The sequence below is a fragment of the Vombatus ursinus genome, unplaced genomic scaffold, assembly GCF_900497805.2.
Source record: "Vombatus ursinus unplaced genomic scaffold, bare-nosed wombat genome assembly UNPS02014798.1, whole genome shotgun sequence".
In the NCBI taxonomy this organism is placed as follows: Eukaryota; Metazoa; Chordata; class Mammalia; order Diprotodontia; family Vombatidae; genus Vombatus; species Vombatus ursinus.
Genome location: NW_020954576.1, coordinates 47,978,434 through 47,999,773, shown reverse-complemented (window position 1 = coordinate 47,999,773; position 21,340 = coordinate 47,978,434). Strand labels below are relative to the sequence as shown.

General features: G+C 39.0%; 1 protein-coding gene across 2 annotated transcripts in view; it reads right to left on the bottom strand.

Moving 5' to 3' along the window:
• Nucleotides 1-15,999: 15,999 nt before the first annotated feature.
• The window catches only part of NUCKS1 (nuclear casein kinase and cyclin dependent kinase substrate 1), a 40,223-nt gene continuing 34,882 nt past the window's right edge, over nt 16,000-21,340 (bottom strand). The window contains exons 5-7 of one of the 2 annotated variants that reach the window (XM_027870921.1): nt 20,596-20,748; nt 19,771-19,920; nt 16,000-18,496 (exon numbers count right to left, since the gene is read on the bottom strand). In XM_027870921.1, the coding sequence (XP_027726722.1) occupies nt 18,297-18,496; nt 19,771-19,920; nt 20,596-20,748 (503 nt within the window). In that variant the 3' untranslated portion in view covers nt 16,000-18,296. The remainder of the gene's footprint in view (nt 18,497-19,770; nt 19,921-20,595; nt 20,749-21,340) is intronic. The other variant, XM_027870922.1, reaches the window with a different exon arrangement.

The following is a 21,340-nucleotide window of genomic DNA, read 5'->3' as shown; positions in this document are numbered from 1 at the left end:
AACAAATAAATGAATGAATGTACAAAGAAGGAAGAAAGGAAGAAAGAAAGAAAGAGAAAGAAAGAAAATAAGGAAAGAAGGAAGCAACTCTACTCTGCATGTTCTCAATACTTTTGCATGTAATGGAAGAAATCCTGGTCTTATGAGACCTGGATTCAAATGTTATCTCAGACTTGCTAAGTAACTCTAGGGCAAGTGATTGCCTTGTTTTCTCTTCTGTTAAATGAGGATGATAATACTGGCATTACCAGGTTATTTTAAGGTTATCTTAAGAATTACAAAGCTGTATAGCTATAAACTAATATTTTTGTTAATCGTTGTCACTTAATTTCAAGGGGTAGAGTTGTTTTCACAATTTAATATAATTCAAAGACATTCCTTTAGTAACTATTATATATTAGAGACATTGAGGTAGCTGGGGATAAAAAGAAAGTCAGACCTGGTCCTCAAGGAGCTAATAATTCAATGGTGGTAGGGAAGCTAGGAATAGAGAAAAAAAAACTCATATGAAGGAGAATGAGGAATGTGAAAAAGAGAGATTCTAGTTTTAAGACAAAATGAGAGCAGGGGGGAAAAAAACAACCAAAATAATTTTACCTGAGAGTGTACATCAGGAAAGTGTTAGTGGAGGAGGTAAAAGCTGAGTTGGAAATCAGGACCATAAATTTAGGCCTGCAAGGGACCTTAGAGGTCATCTAATCCACCTTCTTCATTTTACATGAGGAAACTGAGGCTAAGAAGAAAAAAAAATGACTTGCTCAAGGTTACAGAGGCAGTAAGTGGAAGAAGGAGAGACTGAAAAAGAATCCATTCCCAAACATGGAGGATGGTATGACTAAAGACATCAAGATTTGAAGATAAGAACAGGGGATAATGAATAGTCCAATTTGGCTGACTTTAGGGAAGGGAATCCAGGTTTTCCCCATGTGTTCTGTCCCACCCGAATCCCCAATCCCCCATCCCTCAGTACCTAGCACAGCTGAGCATTCAGCAGGTGTCCAATAAATGAGGTTTGATTTACCTCATTCTGGTCCTCAAATCTCTACTGCATCCCACCCCCCTTTACCCCTACAATCATCCCTAACTTTGGCAACTTTGCAGGAGAAAGCAGATCAAAAGGGCATTTAATCCTCTAGGTCAGCTGATATCCCAGGTGGATGTGAAGGGGAAAGACACAAAGAACTTACTTCCTGGAAAGTTATATATCCTGATTTCCACAGTCTCTTCAGCTGGCTTGTCTTCAGTTCACTTTAGCAGGAAAGCTGAAGGAAGGGAATGGGAAAGTAACACAAAACAATGATGGGGAAAAGGTAAGAGGGAGGGTGCTGAATGGAGATGCTGCCAGAGTTGGGAAAGAGGAAAGTTGCCTATAGCCTGCACATCCTGGAGTCCGCCTTCTGAGCAACCTGCCTAGGAAAGGGGTCACCCCAGCTGTTTCCCGTCTTGTGTCCTGTTCTTTTATCACACCTATGGTCCAGCAGTTTCCCAGAACAATCATCCAAAAGCTACACTGAACTAGAAACCGTAGGGGAAGTGGAAGATCCTGTAGCCTTAAAATGGGACTCCAGCCAACTTTTCCCTCTCACGCCTCCCCCTCCTCCCCACAGCCAACAGCCTACAGTCTGAAGTAGCTGTTCCAGTCCCCAGCAGCTGTACCCAGCAGCAATGGGGTGTGTGTGTGGCGGGGGGGGACTGCCTGCACTCCAGACCCTCCCCTCTGATTCCCAGGCAGCAGCAGCCGAGAGGGCGTGTGGGTGGAAATGGGGGCCTCCTGGTGGGGTAGGATGCTTCAACACACAGATCATCCCGTATTCATCAATTCTGGGAAGACATACTCCCTACACAAATAACTCTCCTTGCTTCGGCTTTTTTTCAAATCATCCCTTTGCACGGCCTGCAGTTAGCCCTATAGGTTTTGCAGGAGCCAGTTTCTGAGCTGGGTTAGGCCAACAAAAGAGGGGAGAGTGAATAGAAGCAGGAGCAGCTGCTTTCTTTCTGCCCCATCCTAATACCCCCAACAAGGAAACACCAGGGACTTTGTTTCTCAACTGAACTGAGTGGGGAAACACCTTTTATTTCAGTAATAAAATATGTAATTATTCTGGGAAAGGGGAGGTCCTCAAGAGTTTCCACCTCCTTTAGATAAAACAGGGAGGGGGTGTGAATAGGGAGGGGCTGGTGTTCTGGGGAGTGTTAAGCCACTAGGCTCCAGAAAGAACTCTGAACCCACATTCCTTCAAAGATGCTGACCCTGTAACCCTAGAACCTCGTTTCCCTGAATTAAAAAAACCCTCTAGAATCGGGAGCTACCTTGCAATATGAGGGTTTTCAGTGACCTGTACAGAACTTTCAAGTTGGAAGGGACTTCAAAAGTCATCCACTACAATCTATACCTGGCCAAGAATTCTGGAGTCAGAGGAACTGGTTTCAAATCTTTCTGCCACTTAACTACTGTTGTGACTTTGAGGCAAGTCATTTAAACTTTTCTGGTCCTCAGTTTCCTTACCTGTAAAATAAAGGGGCTCTAGATGGCCATAAAGGTCCCTTCCAGAACGAAGTCTATGATCCCCAGTGCAGTCAAGCCTTCAAGCCAAACTTCAAATGAGGGAGAACTTACCACCTCCTAAACCAGACCAATCAACTTTTGAAAAGCTCTAATTATTAGTAAATTTCTTCTGACATCACATCTAAATCCCTATCCTCTCTGCGACTTCAACCCATTTCTACTTAGTTCTGTCCTCTGGGGCCAGGAAGAACAATCTAATTCATCTTCCGGGCAACGGCCCTTCCAAATGAAAGCAATTATCACATCCCCTCTAACCCATCTCTTCTCCAAGCTAAACCACCCTAAGTCCTCACATGACATCATCATACCATGGTAGTGTTCCTTTGGACACACTACCTACCACAGGGTGTGCCTGCCGTATCCAACCTGCCCCAGGCTTCAGCTCAAGGATGGATGGAGCTGGGATCAATGCTACCTTTGTCCTGCCTTGGACTAGCTTTCCCCTCATCAGTTAGTCAATCGACAAACATTAACAAAGCACATTTTTGTTTCAGGGACAGTGTTAAGTGCTGGGAATACCAAGATACAAAATCAGTCAGTTAATAAGCATTTATTAAGTGGCTAATATGTGGTAGGTACCATGCTAAGCGCCAAGGATAAAATGAAAGTTCTAGACTTTCAAAGCCTAGTCCATGCTAAGGAGCCTCATGAAATCCTTTCTAGGCCAGTCTTGTGACAGAGCATAGGAAAGGCTGGTGGATTCTGGAAGTCCTAAAAAGAAGGCTTTCCCTGAATTCCTGTGAACTCAACAAAGGCTTAATCTCCACCCCCCCCACCCCCCCATAAAAAGGGCTGTTAATCTCAGCGAAACCTATGGATCCTTTCTCAGAATGTTTTTAAATATATAAAACACAAAGGATTACAAAGGAAACCAATTATACTGAAAGTTATAAAAATATTTTTGGAGTTCAAAGACCCCACATTAAGAACCCTTGCCCTAGATGGAAACAACTATGCCTCTGGCTCTTGGATAAATCCTTTGAACAGGAAACCTACAACTGTGAATCACTAGGAAACATTCATACAAACCAACTGTTTTCTGGCTAACATGCCCCATTCATTCCCCCACCCACCAACCCCCTTTTGGCTGGGAGAAGAATACAAAACTCCCTACTTTTGAGATACCTATTATTAAGTCAGTGGGTCTTAGATTAACTTTCATCTAACTCACTCAACTTCCATTGACTGCATCATGATAGGGGCGGGGTCGGGGAGAAGCAAAACAGATAAAAATATTTCTTTCAAGTAAACAGCAGTCCTGTTTACCTAGGCGGTGTAAGCTTCTTGGTGTGTTTATTCTAAAACGTTTACATAGCTCCAGAAGAAAGTCAAAGCAGCTGCACTCGGAAGGGAAATCTCTTAGTACTTCTGCCTACTCAGTATAGTGGGCCTGGGGAAATCAGCAAGACCAGAGAGTCCTGGAAGCAAAAGTCAGGAGAAGGCATGGCACCCTGAAATGGAACTCAACTCTTATCATTGAAGGAGCAATGAGAGCCATCTCTGGTTAATGTGTAGCAGCCTGGGCTTCTCCTGGGCAATAAATTTAATGACCACTTGCAATGCCTTACAGCTGGCAGTGCAAAATAAGCTTTTCAACAGATTATATTCCTTCTCTCTACCCCTAAACCCAGTTCTTGTGGGATCTATCCTCTACAGGAAAGTGGTGTCAAATGAGGAATGAAGAGGCTGAGACCCCATGTGAACAGCAAGAGGTCTTACAATAAGGCCATGGACCATAGCTGTAAGTTTAAATTCCAGTGGCCCCCCCCCCCCCACAAAAAAAATCACAGAGCACTCAATAATGGGCATTTACCATGAGTCCTGGGTATTCTCCTGTTCACTGTAGGGACTGCCAGGTGGCAATTATATTTACATGCCTGACAATGGGCATCCTATTTCACCTATCCCTACTACTATAGCTTAACCCTAAGACACAGAGCTTTTGGCTCCCTGAAGTTCTCTCACTTAGATTTATAGAATTTAGTTAGAAGGACACTTTGAGATCTAATTTGACCCCTTTATTACAGATGAAGCACTTAGCACAGTGCCTGGCACACAGAAGGTGCTTAATAAATGCTTACTGTTTGATTGAGATGAGAAAAAAACCTAAGAGATGGAGTGACTTGTCCAAAGTAGGACCTAAGTAGCAGAACTATTTCAACCAACCTCCAGGTCTTCTAACTCCCAAAATATAGAGATCTGTCCTTTACTTAAAACACCTTAACTGCTGAATAACTACCTCTCATTTTAGAGGAGAAAACTGTAGTGCTGAGAGCTATACAGAAGTGAGAACTTGGAAAGAGAAACTCACCTATTTGCAAACAATTCTGTAACTCACCCTTAACCTTTCTTCCTTAGAAAAAAATTCCTGCTAAGTACAGATTCATATATCAGGGACATCTTGATAGGCCCTGAGGCTTTTCAGAAAGTATACCTTTATCAGGAAGTAACAGGACAAGAGGCATGTGGGAAGCAGTGGGAGATGCTCAGTGAAAGTTGATGGGCTTCCTCAGATTTGGCCCACCCCCTTCAAAGCCCCTAAACACTGAGATGCTAAAGCAAAGATTCTTAACCTGGGGTCTATGAAATTTGTTTTTGTTTTTAATTTTGATGACTATATTTTAATAGAATTTCTTTCCTTCATAATCCTATGTATTTTATTTTATGCATTTAAAAATTATTTTGAGAAGGCCTAAGTTTCACCAGATTCTTTAAGGGGTCCTTAAGAGCTTCTGTGCAAAAGTGTTCCAGGGGTGCCCCCTTAATCTAGCTGTCCATGGGCATGAAGTACCCACAAAAGTACTCTATTTGCCAGGTATAACATACGACAAGAATAAATAAACAGCTGGAGCCTGAGGCAAGGCAGACAAGGAGACAGAGGAACTGAGACATGTTGGCTTTATGAGGCCCAATTCCCATCACTCCCTTCTCTTTATTTACCTGGGGATTGCTTAATCATCCCACCCTCTATAAGAAAATAAAAGCACCTTCAGAAAAAGGTCATTTTCCTTTGCACTGGGAATGAAAGGCATTATGGCCCTTGAGACACAAGCCAGGTTTTCTTGCCTTCTGTTAACATTCACTCAGCTACTCATCCCTTATAGGATGATTACCCAGGGCGTGGATTATCAAGGACACTTTGCTTCTATGCCTATCTACTGCTTACTTTACTGCTGGGTGACATCTCTATTAGAGGCTGAGTAGGATAAATACAGAGAGCTCACTCATCCAGCCAATGTTATATCCCTTGTTAGAGGCAGTCTTGGTGAAAGAGGTGATAATAGCCAAAATATATGTGTGTATATAAGTGTTCAAGGATAGGGGTGTTGAAAGGATAATCTGTGGGTTTGGGTTATATAAATTCTCTTCATCCCACCCTTGCACAAAAAAATGATTTAGAACAGGGGTTTTTAATGTGTATGTGTGTGCCTGTGTGTGTGATGGATCTCACTGGTAGTCTAGTGAAGCCTATGAACCTCTTCTCAGAATAATGTTTTTAAGTTATAAAACATATAGGATTATATAGGAAAGCAATTATATATTTTTTAAATAAGTTCAAGGACTGCAGGTTAAGAACCCCTGACCTCGAATGAAACCACTCCCCAGTGCAAGGCCCTGACTCTTCAGAAAGTACACAAACAATAGTTAGTATTACAAGGGAAAAGCAGTAACTTTAAAAAGGGTGATGGGAGGGACAACTCCACTCCTTCCATACAGATGGAAGAAACATCTGAGCACTGAGAAAAATAATTTCCTAGAATGACACATAGGCACAAAGGAGAAGGATTTGGTCAACACTGTTTAAAAAGCCCTAAAAAAATGTGTGATTAACTGCCTGGTATGAGTAATACCACCCTTAGCCAATTGGCTTTGTCCAGTGAGGCGATGGACAAGGTGGTGAGGACTTGAACAAGCTGATCCTTTGGCATAGTTTTACATGCCCTCTTGTGCAGGGCAGAAGGGTTTCAGGTTACAGCACCTTCATGCCTGCTCCCTCCCATACATAATCTGATGCAGTTCCCAGTTCCGTTACTAGCCTCCCTACTCCCTCCTGACACACTAAGTAAAAAATGGTGATAAGGAAGTTAAATTTGAGGCTTATGCAACAGAAATCCACTTTTAAAAACAAAAATCTCAACTGGAGCAGGAAGACAACAGAGCTACTGGGTTGGAGAAGTCTGCTCTTAGGGCAGACTTCAGGGCTCTTAGTCTGCTCTTCCACGGGCCCACTGGGTGAGTTTAATTTAGTGTCTGCCTGTTTGACTGAGCTAATTTACTCACTGCACAAAGATATTGTGAAATGCAAGATCCCCGGGAAAGTATGGCTAGCCTGTCTCTAAAGTTACTTGTGCTAATAACTATTCTTAAGGAACAGAGACAGTTCTCACGCCCCTAAACTGACATCTATCCCAAACTCTTGATGAGGGGCAGGGTTTGTCATGTACAATATTAACTGCAACGGTAATTGGGCTGATAGTGCGAAAACTTCACCAAGGTCAAGTGGCCAGTTCTAACTCCATAAGCAAGATAACATGACAACAGAAACTTTTGGCTTCTGAGAATCTTATCTCTCCAAGCACAAAAATGTTACTAAAATCTGACAGAAAGAAGATAGCAGGCTCCTGATCAACTTAAGAGTATTTGCACATTCTGATCATTACACAACTCTTGCATAAATCAAACTTGGTACTTTTTACATTTTTTAAAAGTACCAAACCTCACTCTGTCTGGAGAAATTGGTTTGGTCCATTTTCTTCACAACTCTAGGGTAAATGTGCTGCAAATTTGTAAGAAAATAAGACCCAATTTTCTGTTTAATCTCAGCATTGCTAATAACATACTTTAATCTTACTATATTACTTACTACAGAATAGAATTCAATGTAACATGGGGTCATGTTGGGCTGTCAGTCCAAGATCTGGTTACCAAAGTATCAGAGACCTTAGGAGGCAGTTTTGGATTTTAAGTAAAGAGGTTCCTGGTATATGAACCCCAATGACAGCATTATATTAAAGCTCTGAGGTAACAATGACAGGAGTGGGCCATATTCCATGATCTATATCAAGCCAAATTATCTAGACTTTCTGACAACTGCATTAATGAGGTCAGTTTTATGAAATATACTTATCTCCATGGAATCAACTTATAAAAATAAGCTCTCTTTCATCATACATAAAAAGGTGATGCTACTGACATTCACTCTGAACAGTTTGGTTCCCAACCCCGCTCCCTTCCTCTCTTCCCCTACCCCTCAACTAAGGTGATGGGTCACAATCCCTTTACCTGATCTCCACGATCACGGGTCTGAAATGTGTACCCAAGGTTAAGAAATGCTGGCTGTGAGCCTACAAGTATCCTTTTTTTTTCTACCCAAAGTGCACTCAGCCATCATGTTTCATACTCTTAACCAAGCTTGACAATTTATGCTGGAGAGAACAACCTGAACATAGTATGAGTGAGTTAGAAGTAAATTATATTCCTACCCCTCCCCAAAATTCGAATTGGTTAAAATTTACCCCACTGCAGCAGTGTTCCTACTAATGAATAAACTCATTTGTGCTTCAGTGAGAAAAGGGCCAAAGTGCTTCAGGAATGAGGTACTGGCCCAGGGCAGTTGGGTTGCCTAAAGGAACATCATTAGTCTCATTCATCTTGGAAGCTGTCACTGTTCATCATACCGACTCATAATTCAAAGGGACTACTCCTGAGGAGCTCAAAGCACATTACAGACATTACCTCACTCTCACAATGTCCCTTAGAGGTAGAGTGGAGCCAGCTCCTTCTTACTATCCCCATTGTGAAGAAAGGGGAAAACAGGCATAAAGGACTGTAACTTACCTAGGGTTACGTAGCGATACATGGGGTCTGGTTGCTTGGGTCCAATCTCCTGACCCTGTCTTCACCTACTACTAGCTACTTGACCTCTCAAAAGATTATGAGGTGAAAAAAAATAATTTCAACAAATATCTATACATGGAACCAAATCCTTTAAATAATACTCTAAGGGGCAAGGCTTCCAATTTCTACTTCTGTTAATCCAATTCTTTCCTCCATATACCTGATGAATTTTAATCAATATAAGTATTAGTGATTGACAGAGATAAATACTTGCAAGAACAGAAGCTTCAGAAATTCTCATTTGGCTAAACTTGATGACTTTAAGTTGTACCCTAAGTGCATTGACCTATTTTTCTTTCTTTGCATAAGTGAGGAGCATGAATACTTTGCCTTGTTCTCAAACAGACTAACATGTCTGGGGGGAGGGCCCCCAGGGCAAGGACTACCACCTTCTTTGGCATTCCTCCCTTTCTGGGCATTTCGTGTGAATTAATGCAGACATTTGGGGCAGGATCTCACAGACAAGGTCCTAAGCCCCACTGCCTACCTTGAGCATGTGGGAAGACACGGCAGGAAACGGAAAACTTTGACCACCTCAAGACTTTCCCATTAACTGGTACGCTATTTGTATCACAGTTGTGGCAACCACCACCTCCTGTAACTGAATACTGTTTATGAAGAGCCACACCACACACTCCCTACAACAAAGAATTAGAACAAAGCTCTAGTGTTTGAAAAAAAAAAAAAGGGTGTTTCACTCTAAGAGTGGTGGGCTTCCTACCCATATCTTTGGCTACCTTGTTAAACCAGGTACAAACAAAAAACACCCCACCAACCCCATGAAAACCAATTGATTTTATCCACCTCATTCACACACAAAAAGAGACACAGAGACAAAGAAAGGAGATACTGGGATAGTGGTGAAGTAGGTCAAAGGCAGGGCTGAAAAGAGGAAGAGAGAAAATGGGAGGAGGTAAGTCTTTGCAAAGGAGCCGTGCCATGCATTAGATATAAAGCTACTGGCTCTGATTCTAGCTACAAGATAAAATCATGGAATGAAAACAGACTTTCAAAACTTCTGAAGTTTAACAGATCCATTCCACAGCACTATCTTAAGAGGTGAAAGACATGAACAAAGTCAGACATTTTGTTACTGCATTTGTAAAATTATTTGCTTTAGTAGAATGAAAATCAGTTGTACTAGTTCACTCTTTGTCCCCCTAGAATATTTCACAATATTTGCCCCTCGTGTTACTACTAAAGCAAAGGGGCACACCCACAAGTGATGTGATTGTCACCACTGGTGACCTAGGCCCAAGTCAGGAACAATGGATATCCGGCTTCACACTGTATTAAGCAACCTGGGAGGCACCGAAGGGAATTCCATCAAGATAATGAGATTTAAGACCACTGGACAATCCTGAAACAAATTTCAGTATTGCCTACATGCTGAATACAAACCTGTGCTGTTTGTGTAACAAGTGATTCAAGCTTGAGGGCAACTGCAAAAGACAGCACCTGTTCCACAACAGGGCCAAGAGTTCACAGCAGCTACTACTTGGGAGCTCAGCTTGCATTTCCTAGCTACAATCTACTTGAGAAACACCTGGATGGTAAAAGAAAGGGCTATCTGAGAAATTCGGTATTTTGAATCAGGTAGTCCCATTCTGGGCTAAAAATACTTTCAAACAGTGGGTGCAGAATGTTATAGGGATGCTGTGTGGACCTATTTACCATGAAACTGGGAAAAGCCACAAAGACAAAAACATCCTCTAGCACAAGACAAGGACAATGCAATGGTAAAACTACAACTTCTGACTACTCTGATCAAATAAATCAAGTGAGGACAAACATCTCCCTCTGCTGGCTAAAGATAATCCTTACACCAGATGATGAAGGTGACCTTGTGCATTCCTTCTATTAACTCTTCTCACTAAAAATGGATCTTCACACCATCCTCAATGTTTTTTTGAATATAACATAATTTTAAATAATTTTAAAATTGTGCTTCTTAAAGATTAGAGAGCCAGGCAATGAGGACTTCTAAATCTCATCAAATTCCACAGAATCCAAGTTAGAAGGGAACTAACTCCAAAGTGACCTAGTCAAGTCACTACAAACAGGCATTCCCTCTATATCATTTCTAATAGATATTCATTCAGTTTCTGCATTAAAGCCCTCTCAGGAGAGTGGAAACTCACTACCTTCCAAGGAAGCCAATTCTACTTGTTTTTCCTTAAAGCCAAAACCTTTATTTCTGACCTCTGACAGCTCTACCAAGGCTTCATACTCCCCTTTCCTTAGAACTGATTGTAGTTCTAAAGAGCAAAATGATCACAAAGCCTTGAGCAAGAAGGAGAAGAATCAAGCAGTCTGCATAAGTCCACTTCCCAGGCTCAGAAAAATTAAAATTTGGCTTTAGTTCTAACAAGTTATAGAATGGTTTCTGTCCAAGTCTCAAGTCACTTTGCCAAATATTAACTTTCAACTTTAAAAGACAGCCAAAACGTTTACTTTGCCAAATCTGGATTCAGTCAAGTTGCAATTGTTTCTCTGCTTCACGTGCTATGAAATTAATAATGTCTTTGCTCCTGTATTATGTACATTAGTGGTGACAGGAAAATCTGTGTATGCTAATTGTTATACCTAGAAAAAAAAATTTTTTATACAAGCTGCAAATAAATGCTTGCAGCTCCTATTCCCTTTGGGTCTGAAGTTAACTTTGACTCAGACTATACAATCCCATCCACAAATAAATAAATGATAGCCAGCTAACCCTGTGGAAGAACACAGACAAAAGGCATTAAATTTACAAAATTACAAACTGAGTTGGGTTCCTATTACAAAGAAGCACAATACTCATTTATGGCAAGAAAAATGAACTAAAGTAGACCAAGACTAAATCAGAACTAAGCTAACAATTCTATTGAACCAAATACTGTCATGTTCTCTATCCTAACAAACTTAGCAAGATTTCTAATAACCTTGATCTTTTTGGCAGATCCAGGACACAGTGGATCAACTATGGGACATCTGTGTCAGAAAGACGTTGAGTAGCCAAGTGACCCCGGGTAGTTATTCTCTATTTTCTCATCTGCAGAGCGGGGATTGTGACAGCACTGAACTCATGCGATTGTTGTGAGGATCAAACAAAAATATGTAAAACACTATGTAAACTTTAAAGCTCTACACAAATAATCATCTCAGTATTACACATTTCTAGCAAAGAACCAATTGGTGCATGGGCTACAACAGGGAAGTGGGAGGGGAGAATCAATAAATCTTTAAGAAAAAGCATTTTAATTTTCAAGTTGCCTGAAAATCAAGTACATTCTCTGTGAACATGTGATTATATGAAGAATTCAAAAGTCTTAGCAATTTGCATATTAATTTGTATACTCACAGCACTGAACCAAACATTATTTCAAACATGTAAACAAGTGCTGGGAGAAAATTCTCCACAGAATAAAAGAATCCTAGAGCATTAAAACTGAAAGGCACCTTAGGAATTGTCTAGATTGACTCATTTGTTTTAGAGTACAAAACTGAGATGAGGAAGATGAAGGTGATTTGTTTATTCAAGGACAAACTGTTAGCAAAGCTGAGATTTTTTTTTTTAGGCAATTGGGGTTAAGTGACTTGCTCAGGGTCACACAGCTAGTAAGTGTTAAGTGTTTGGTCTGAGGCTGGATTCGAACTCAGGTCCTCCTGACTTCAGGGCCAGTGCTCTACCCACTTCACCACCTAGCTACCCCCAAAGCTGAGATTTTAATCCAATTCTACTGACCACACAGTACTTTTTCTTTTAATACATCATATTCACTGCCTCAGGATGCTTGATGTCATCAAATTCCCCTAAATTAATTCCACAAAAATGAAATAGCAATCTGTTCAATTGATTATCAGAAAGCATAAGTTCCTCATTTTCAGACAAGACATGCTTCTCTAGTTGCCAATGACAGAAGTGGTTGCTGTAAATATTTATAAAGGATTATTTATGGAACACTTATTTTCCAAAGTCAGGACTTGACTTTATATACTAGAAATATTTTTGGAAAGCCAAGGTCATCTGTTATAGCACAACAAAAACAAGTCACCACAAACTACCTGAGAGCATGAGAAGAAGTACACAGAGGCGCATATCTGGGTTATAAAAGCCCTTTTATAAAGCCATTTTTAAACAAAACAAAAAAAAGTTTACAAAAGAAAAAAAAGATACAGAAAAAGAATAACTTGCTTCATATATTCCAAAAAGAGAAAAAAAGGGGGGGGGCAACAATGCCAACATGCTCAACAATTAAGGGTTTTTTTTTTTTGTTTTTGTCTTTTTTTTTTTAATACAAAATACAAGCAAAGGATATACATACTTAAAACAGAGCTCAGGAGCAGCTACACAGTCCTGGAAACTCCTTCAATAAAAGCAAAGCAGAGTTGGGTTGGTTTTTTTTTTTTCTATGCAGGTACATACAGAGACTGGAATATGTAAAATTAAGTATCACAAAAGACCATCACACAATTCTACCAATGCATGTTGTATCTATAATTCACGAACATGGTCAACAAAATCATGTTCACTTCAACCCTGTTTTATTTAAAATTTTAAATCTTTTTAAATAAAGCAGTTACATTCAAACTTTTAACTTCCTTAGTACCATGCTGAAGGTGTCAGCATTGTCAAGGTATTGCAAGAATGCCCAACCCTCTAGCGTCTGACCATATGTCCAGCAATGCTGCTGAATGTAGGAAAGGCTGTTAATGGTCTTAGGCCACAGACAGAACTCTTCTATCCTTTCCTCTTCAATAGATGGAACTGAACTGGTGAGGAATGGTTTTTGGGTGTCCTTATGGCTGGTTATGTGAAAGCCCCAAATAGGATGACAAATATTACTTGCAAATCGTTGAGCTATGTTTGGCTAACCTGGGTGTCATTCAAGGATTACTGCTTATTGTGAATTAAAACAAAAAACAAACGAAAAAAATCCCTTTGGAGTAGGATATGTAGGGTTTGTTGTGAAGACATGCTTATAGTAAACAAAGTAGTGCTCTTATTTACATTTTAAAAAAACAATTGATTCTGCAGAGGGAAAAAAGTAAAATTCACAATTTCCAGAAGACAGAGGACTCAAATCGTCAGACACATCAAACACACTCACATTCACGCAAAATACTTCTGGGGATTCTATACACGTTATTTGTGGCATAAACTGAGTATTTTTCCCCACCCCACCAAAAAACAAAACAAAACAAAAAAAAAAAAAAGAAAAAAGGAACCAAAAGCCCCTAATCCTATTCCCACCCCCTTTCCCACCCAAATCTAGAAAACCCGCCCCTCACCCTGATATACAAAGCATATGCACAATGGTGACTTTACACCAGTCACACAGAGCATGCTCAGAGAGATGTCACCATTTAGGTCATTGCACTGGCATCGTGGTGGGCTGCATTAGAGGCTTTCTCCAATAGTGGTTGGATACACAAAGTCAGCACCACAGTGAACTTCGTAACTAGGCTTTCAGGGGAAAAAAAATCAAGTTTAAATTTGTGGGTTTAGGATTCTGAAAGAATCTTGGTGGCAGAAAATCCATTCCAAGGCAACTGCCAACCCTCTACACACACATCTCCAACAAAGTGAAGGAGAAATGGGTTTTATTTTCTCTGCAGAATCTTGAAAGTATAAGTATTTTCTTCTTCCAGGACCCAAACTGTTAAATTAGCCTTTAAATTTCCCTCAAAAAAAAAAAAAAAATCCCAAACCCAATTTTCTTCAATACTATGAAGTAGTTTCACACCCCACAATCAGAATGATGTGAAGTAATTTTCTCTAGTTGTGAAGTAACTAGCAAGTTGTAGTATCCTCTGTCCTTTTGTGAATGACTATAACTTACTCATTTCATCATTCATATATATGTACGTATATATGTATGTATGTATGCATGTAAGAAGTATTGAGAAAACAACACAAAGAAACAGAACCTGGGTTTCTTATGTTTTTTCCAAACCATAAGTTTTTTTTTTTTAAATGCAGCCACTGAGCATGCTCAAAAAGAAAAATTCAGCCTTACATTCACTCCTTATTACAACTGACACACACAGTAAAAAGAAGCCATTTTTTTCTCCCACACCTCTAACATGAAATAGTCTGCTCAAACACATGATCATTTTAAAAAGCTTTCTCAAAAGATCCCCCATGCTAAATTCTGTTCTGGTCCTCCAAAGACCCTATAGCCTAACTAAGTGAAGCTTGTTTAAAAAAAAAAAAAAAAAAAGAAAGCAAGCCCAGAGTGTTCTAAAATTCATCTTTGTTACTTTAATGCTTCTTAAGAAGTAAAATCAAGAAAAGCTGTGAAAAATCTTTCAGTGTCATGTTTAGCCATAGTTCTTCAGGTCTGTAAGCAGTATCAAAGACTTAATCTGGCTAGGAGCTCAAAATTCAACTTTGTATTGAATATTTACATGCAAACATCAATAAAAGAAACCCACAGGAAGCCAAACTATTCACAAGAATAAGCTGCTAAATGAGAATTGAGTTTAGAAGCAGCAACTACATGAGTGAAAACATTATTGGCCATCAAAGCTTCTTCGTGGGAATCAATACAAATTTACTCCTTGAGATTCAAACAGCCCTTACAATCTTATACCTTCCCTAAATGGGATAAGATCCAAAACTTTCTTTCTTGGAATTAAAGTGTCAGGAAATGGTATAGAGAGGATGATGTTTTAGAAAGTAAAGTAAAATGTACTGTTTCTGTTATTAAATTTCCTTAGGTCCAATCCCACACCTTCTGGGGAGGGAAGGTAGCACATGTGATATATATAGACTGGTTTCACGATTTTAACTGGATAAACCATCAAGCACAGCAACATATACAGCATGTCAAGGACAACCTACTGTCCAAGAGTCTGGATCCAAAAGGTTCAAAAGAACCACAAAACAGTGTCAGAATGGGCAGCTGAAAAACTGAAGGTAAAAATTATTTTTTTAAAAGGCAAAATTACTTCAAAACTAAATCCACACTAGTCAGAAAACTGTGTTCAGGGGATGACACATAACAGCAAGTTCACGTTTAAATAGCCATCCAACTTTCAAGTGCCACAAGTTAAAAAGACAGTGGACCCTATATATATAAATATATATGTGTATATATATACTTTATAACCATGGACACAGAGTCAACCAATTTGCAAACACTAATGACTATGGTCAACTATACATATACTTCCTTAAGCCAAGGTCACAGTATCAAGTACACCTCAACACTAAGCACCTAGGTTTCCAGTTTGAATTGTAACTATTCCATTAACAGGGTAGAGAATTTAAGGGAATGACTCAAGTTTGATAAAATTAAAAAGCTCAACATTTCCATGGTGAAAACATATGACTTTTAGAGTATAGTTACTCCATCAGGAAATATAGATATTTTTCCAGTCTACCAGAAATGCATATGAAGAATATTTTCAGCTTTTCCAGTCTAAGAATTAACTGTTTTATAAAAGAACCTCCAAACAAAAAACCCAACCTGGATGCACATAAGTAACCTAATAGAAAAGAATAACTCTAATGTACAAGTGGATGACAGTAATACTATGACCAGAAATGTTTATGGAGAATATATTAAAAAAAACCAAATATGTTACACCACCACCAATCATTTTAACATAAGCTATGATTTAGGAAATTCTCCACCCCCATCCCCAAACCCCCAGCTCAAAGAAATAAAATTTAAGAAAAATCACAAATGCTGAAAAGACAAGAGTTCATTTTCACTTCATTCATGGAAGAGGGGGTACATGGACGCATGTGCAGGGGAGCAGGAATTAGCTACTTCTGGACTGAAGCCCAGAATGAAGTTGTACAGCCAAGTTATAAACCCCTAATAATAGAGGTTTGCAATGGAAACACTGATATATCTTTTATTGTAGTAACACAAATAATATAAAAAATGAAGGGTGTGTGTGTATAAATGAAGGGACTGAAACTTGCAGAAACCCACGAATGCAAATTAATCACCCTCATTATAAAGCCCACAGCTATGAACTTAACCATCATACAAAGTAATAACATCTATGCGTTTGGTTCTGCATTAGAAACTCCATGTCTTTTTTAAATGCACAAAGAGGCCATACACTATTTCGAGCATGAGCAGCTAAAAACCAAAGTCTAAAAGCACCTCCTTTGTTGAGCGAGGCCGTTGTTCTGAGAACACTTGCAAGGTATCGACTAAAAGAGAAAATTCTTATAAAGGTCAAAACAAAAAGACAAAACAGCAAGCAAGGTACTTGGGAGAAAATCCCAGAAAAAAAAAAAAGAGGTTCAGTTTTTCCTTTCATTTTAAATTTACTAGTATATCATATCCCTACGCCTTATTTCCATCAGGACTTGAAGGAACAAAGTTTCGGGGAGGTGCAGGGGCTTTCATGAAGGCCTGAAAGATAACAATTAACTGCAAACATGCCTCCTGAATGCTGGGTTGGGTCCTCCCCTCCTCTTCTAATGAACCCATTAAAATTTCAACTTTATTTGATCAACACCTAGACAGAGGGCCAACAAGTCAGGAGCAGCAGTAAGTAGTAAACCCCCATCGGGGGCAGGATGGGAAGAAGATAAACTGTAGGTGAAGAGAAATAATGTCCTAGAATAGGCATGAGGGGGTCTGTGTCCCATATTGCAGAAGGAAGTTCACAGATGTACATACCACATTTCTGGGGAGAAACAGGAGGGTGGGATAGGAAAACATTCTATTCCCAAATTACCTTATGAATTAATCAAAGCATGACTCATGGGATCTGAGCGCATAGATATGCCATAACAAAATTCCACTTCTTAAAGGAAAAAGCCCAACTCTCTGTGATTTAGTTTCACATTAACTGGTTCTTTATTGGCTTAAAACCTAAACATTGTCAGTTTGAGAAGAAACCCACTTTGATGTGGTACAGCAATCTTGCTGTTAAAATCTAAATTCCTCTTGATCCTTGGTAAAATTTATTCTAGGAAAAAGAATAGATACATATTTACTTTAAAAACACGAACCATGGATATTCAGGTCTGAAACAAAGTCACTTAGATTTTGATGCACTTGCTCCCCTGATTTTTAGGTTGAGCATCATTTAACTCCCTAAAGACCTTAGCAGGAGAAAAGGATTTCTTACTGGTTCCTATTCTCCTTGAGATGACCAGGAGTGAAATAGAACAAAACAAAAGAAAACAACAACCAAAAAAAATAATAACAACAAAAAACCCACACCAAAAAGTCATGTGGCCTGGTTGTTCCCAGATGGGGTTAGAAATATGGGAAATTTAAGGTTGTATTCACATTTATCACCTTCCTGCCCAGTCAATGAAAGTTTAGATTCATGATTAAAAAAAATTAATATACACATTTTTGTCCTTGCTGACAGTGATTTTTTTCTTAAATTCAGGTAAATAAGGAACAACCATTTTCATTTGGAATTCTTATTGTTTTCTGGATTCCTGCTCACCTTGGTAACTTTTAGTAAAATTAAAATTCCAATAGGGTTTGCCTCAAATCTTATTGCTTTACCTGTAATAACCCTTCCATTTTTCTTTTTTTAAAGTTAGGTGGTAAATTCATTGGATATTTTGTCATGGCTTTTACCAGAGATTGGGAGAGGGAGAGCAGCCAATAGACAAAGGGAATTTAAAGAAAAAAAAAACATGAACATAAATTTCTCTTAAAAAAAAAAAAAAAAAAAGGGGGTGGGGTGGGGGAATATGCTGTTATCTCTCACCAGAGGGGGGAAATGGAAGGGGGGAAAGCATTCAAAGCCCATGAGTCAAGCCATAGCCAAAACCATGTTCTACCCCTAAGTAGATTTTTTTTCCCCTCTTTTTTTTTTTTTTTTTTAAAATAAAATCTTCCCAAACCATCACTTTTTAATCTTCCCCAGACTGGGCTTCATCTTCAGACCCTTCATCCCCAGACTTCTCTGGTGGAGGGCTGGCAGACTTTTTCTTTTCTGGGGGGCTTTCTGGCTCCTCATCCTCTTCTTTAGGGGAAGGAGTCTTTTCTTTTGATGCCTTTGATGCTGTGGGACGGCCCACTTTTCCTTTGCCTTTCACTGGACTTGGTGTCACTGAAAGAAAAAGAAGGAAGGATTGAGGAAGGAAACAGAAGTAAAAACAAAAACAAGTCATTCATGAGGACTAGCTACCCCTAAAAAAGGAAAAAATAAAAATTCTACAGAGCATTTCCCAAGGTCACATGACCACTCACCCGACCCTCAATTTCTAAACTCAAAACCAGTCATGATAAATAGCTACACATTTATTGTAAGAGAAAACCCCTCTACTTTATAAAAACTCACAAGATAGAACCCTCCCATCTCCACTTCCTCATCAAACTTCAGTTTTGTCAAAGTAAAGTGTAAACTTTCCTATCTATCTCCTGGTATAGGAGGAGCTGGGTGGACACTTTCTAACATGGTCTCTGAACCTTGATACCAGGGTTCCTATCTGCCCAACTTGCACAAGATGGCCAGCCCACAGCCTCAGACATGGCCATTATTTAGTGTAGCATTTATGTACTTCTTTACCATTTAACTCTTTACCATTTAACACGTATGAAACTAGGATTTTGTTTATGCCTATCTTTTTAATGTGTCAATGAAGACATTTTTAAGCAGTATCCTTGGACTCCATTTCCCCATGAGCCCCACGTGTTTTTATTGTACAATTTTGCATGATATGGTACTGTTTGGGAATGCGTATGTTGTGTTACAGAAGAGCTGACTGCATATCATTCAGTGACTCACTGAATGAACTAAAAAAAAATATAATCTAAAAGTTAAAAACTGAAAATGATAATCAAAATGAGGTCTTGGTAAACTGGTAAATAACAGCATGATAAAACTATAAACACAAAGCGCAAATTCAGCACTGCTATGAAGCGAAGGAAAAACTGGCTCTTATCTGCGTGTGTGAGCATAGATGTGAGACAGAAACCTCAAGGGATTAAAACAAAGCCATGCAGCTTTAGAGGTAGTTAACATTTTAATTTTTATGATGTATGCCTGCACATTTTCATGATTTCAAAATTTTACTAGTAGTTTAGGAATTGGTATTTTATCACCAATACCAAAATCAAACAAAATTAAAATTAAATGCCTCCGATTCCTGGAAGGATTGTAGTCATTATTCCCTAAGATACATCCTTTCCTGAACTAGACACTCATTCAGTCAAGTCTCATTTCTATAACAGCCATGAAACATTGCATTTCTTGCATTCTTTTTAGGTTAGCTAGCTCAACATCAAGTCCTAATGGAGAATTTCTGCAGATGAAAGTTTTACTAGTTCTTGAATGATTATTTTTTAAAAAGAGCATGTTGGTTTCCCCAGTACTGAGCTCACCTGTAGCCTTTAGCCTAGGTTTGGGCATTTTCTTTTCTTTCCTTTCAGGCTTAGATTTCTTCACGATCTTTTTGTTTTTCTTTTTTGAACTTCCATAATCACTATCATCATCATCTTCCATTAGGAAGTCTTCATCACTGCCAGAATCTTCTGAGGAAAAGGAAAAATTTCAATGCCTGGCTTAATTTATATACTGTTCCAAGTGAACAAAGACAGGCACTAGGTAATAGAGCATGGAATTTGGGAGCCAAACATTCCTAGATTCTACCCCTCAGCTGCACAAGTAACCTGCTAGGTGGTATCACTGGCCCCATCTGTAAAATGGTTATAACATGCACCTCAATGGGGGTTGCATGACTGACTTGTTTGAAGAGAAGATCAACAAGAGGGGAAAATTTATAAAACCTAACATGAACAGAAAGTGCTGTTATTAGTTAACTACAGAATACATGGCAAAAAGAAATACATAAGATTACCCAAACTGAGATTTATAAAATATCTATATGCTATTAATAACATATCTAAGAGGGAAAAACCCCACCCCTATAAACCACCAACATATTCTTATGTGTAATTATTACTTTAAGAACATTTTTAAGAGTAGAAGACATACATATTTATGAGTCAGTCCTAGTCTTACGACTAAAACTAGGTACAATCGCTTAACAGGATGCTGAAAGCCCCCAAATATCTCCAAATCTCCATTTGGTGATCCTGAGGCTCTAAGAGGGAGTTATTATTTGAGGAACTGGTATCTGGGTTTGCCATTCCTAAGACAATAGTGATCAAAGTCACACAACTGATACTCCAGTCACTCTGACTTACTCTCCTGGAAAGGTGCCTCCTCCTCTTCTTCTTGTTCTTCTTCACTGCCCACGTCTTCCATGAGCATTTCTCTCTGCTTGGAAGCCGCTTTTGATGCTGCCTGACGCTGTTGGCGAACACTTTTGTGATCTTCTTTTTCATCTTCACTATCCTCTGCAACATTAAAGCCACAACAATACAATGATACAAAATGCTTTGATTCCAGTGGCTAACTAAGGAAAGAAATATATTCTTAGCCAATATGGAATTTAAAAATAAAATATGAAGAAACAAAGGACAGCTCACAGCTTGTTAGATAAAAGGGTGTGATCAAATTTGTTTGGTTACACAAGAACACTACCAGTACTTAATTTATATGTGCAAAATTTAATTCATTTAGCTTAACTGAATAAAAAGGTCAAATCTGAAAATTCTCAGTATCAACTTCAACAGCCTGAAATTCCAAAAATAATGGGCTTAAATAGTACTATCACTGCAAATTAAATGCTATGAAGTATGCATTTGTAGACCAGTGGTATCAAACTTAAATAAAAACGAGGTCCCTGCTAACCAAATACTGGTTTAGAAAACCACATATTAACATTAACTATGCTGTACTGTACTTTCATTTATTGTTAAACATGTCCCAATTACATTTTAATCTAGTTTGCATGGCAGTTTTGCAGAGTTTGACACTTCTATTGTAAATAACATTAAAAGGGTAAACCTGAAGAAAGTGAACTTCCAAAAATGGAAACTATGGCTC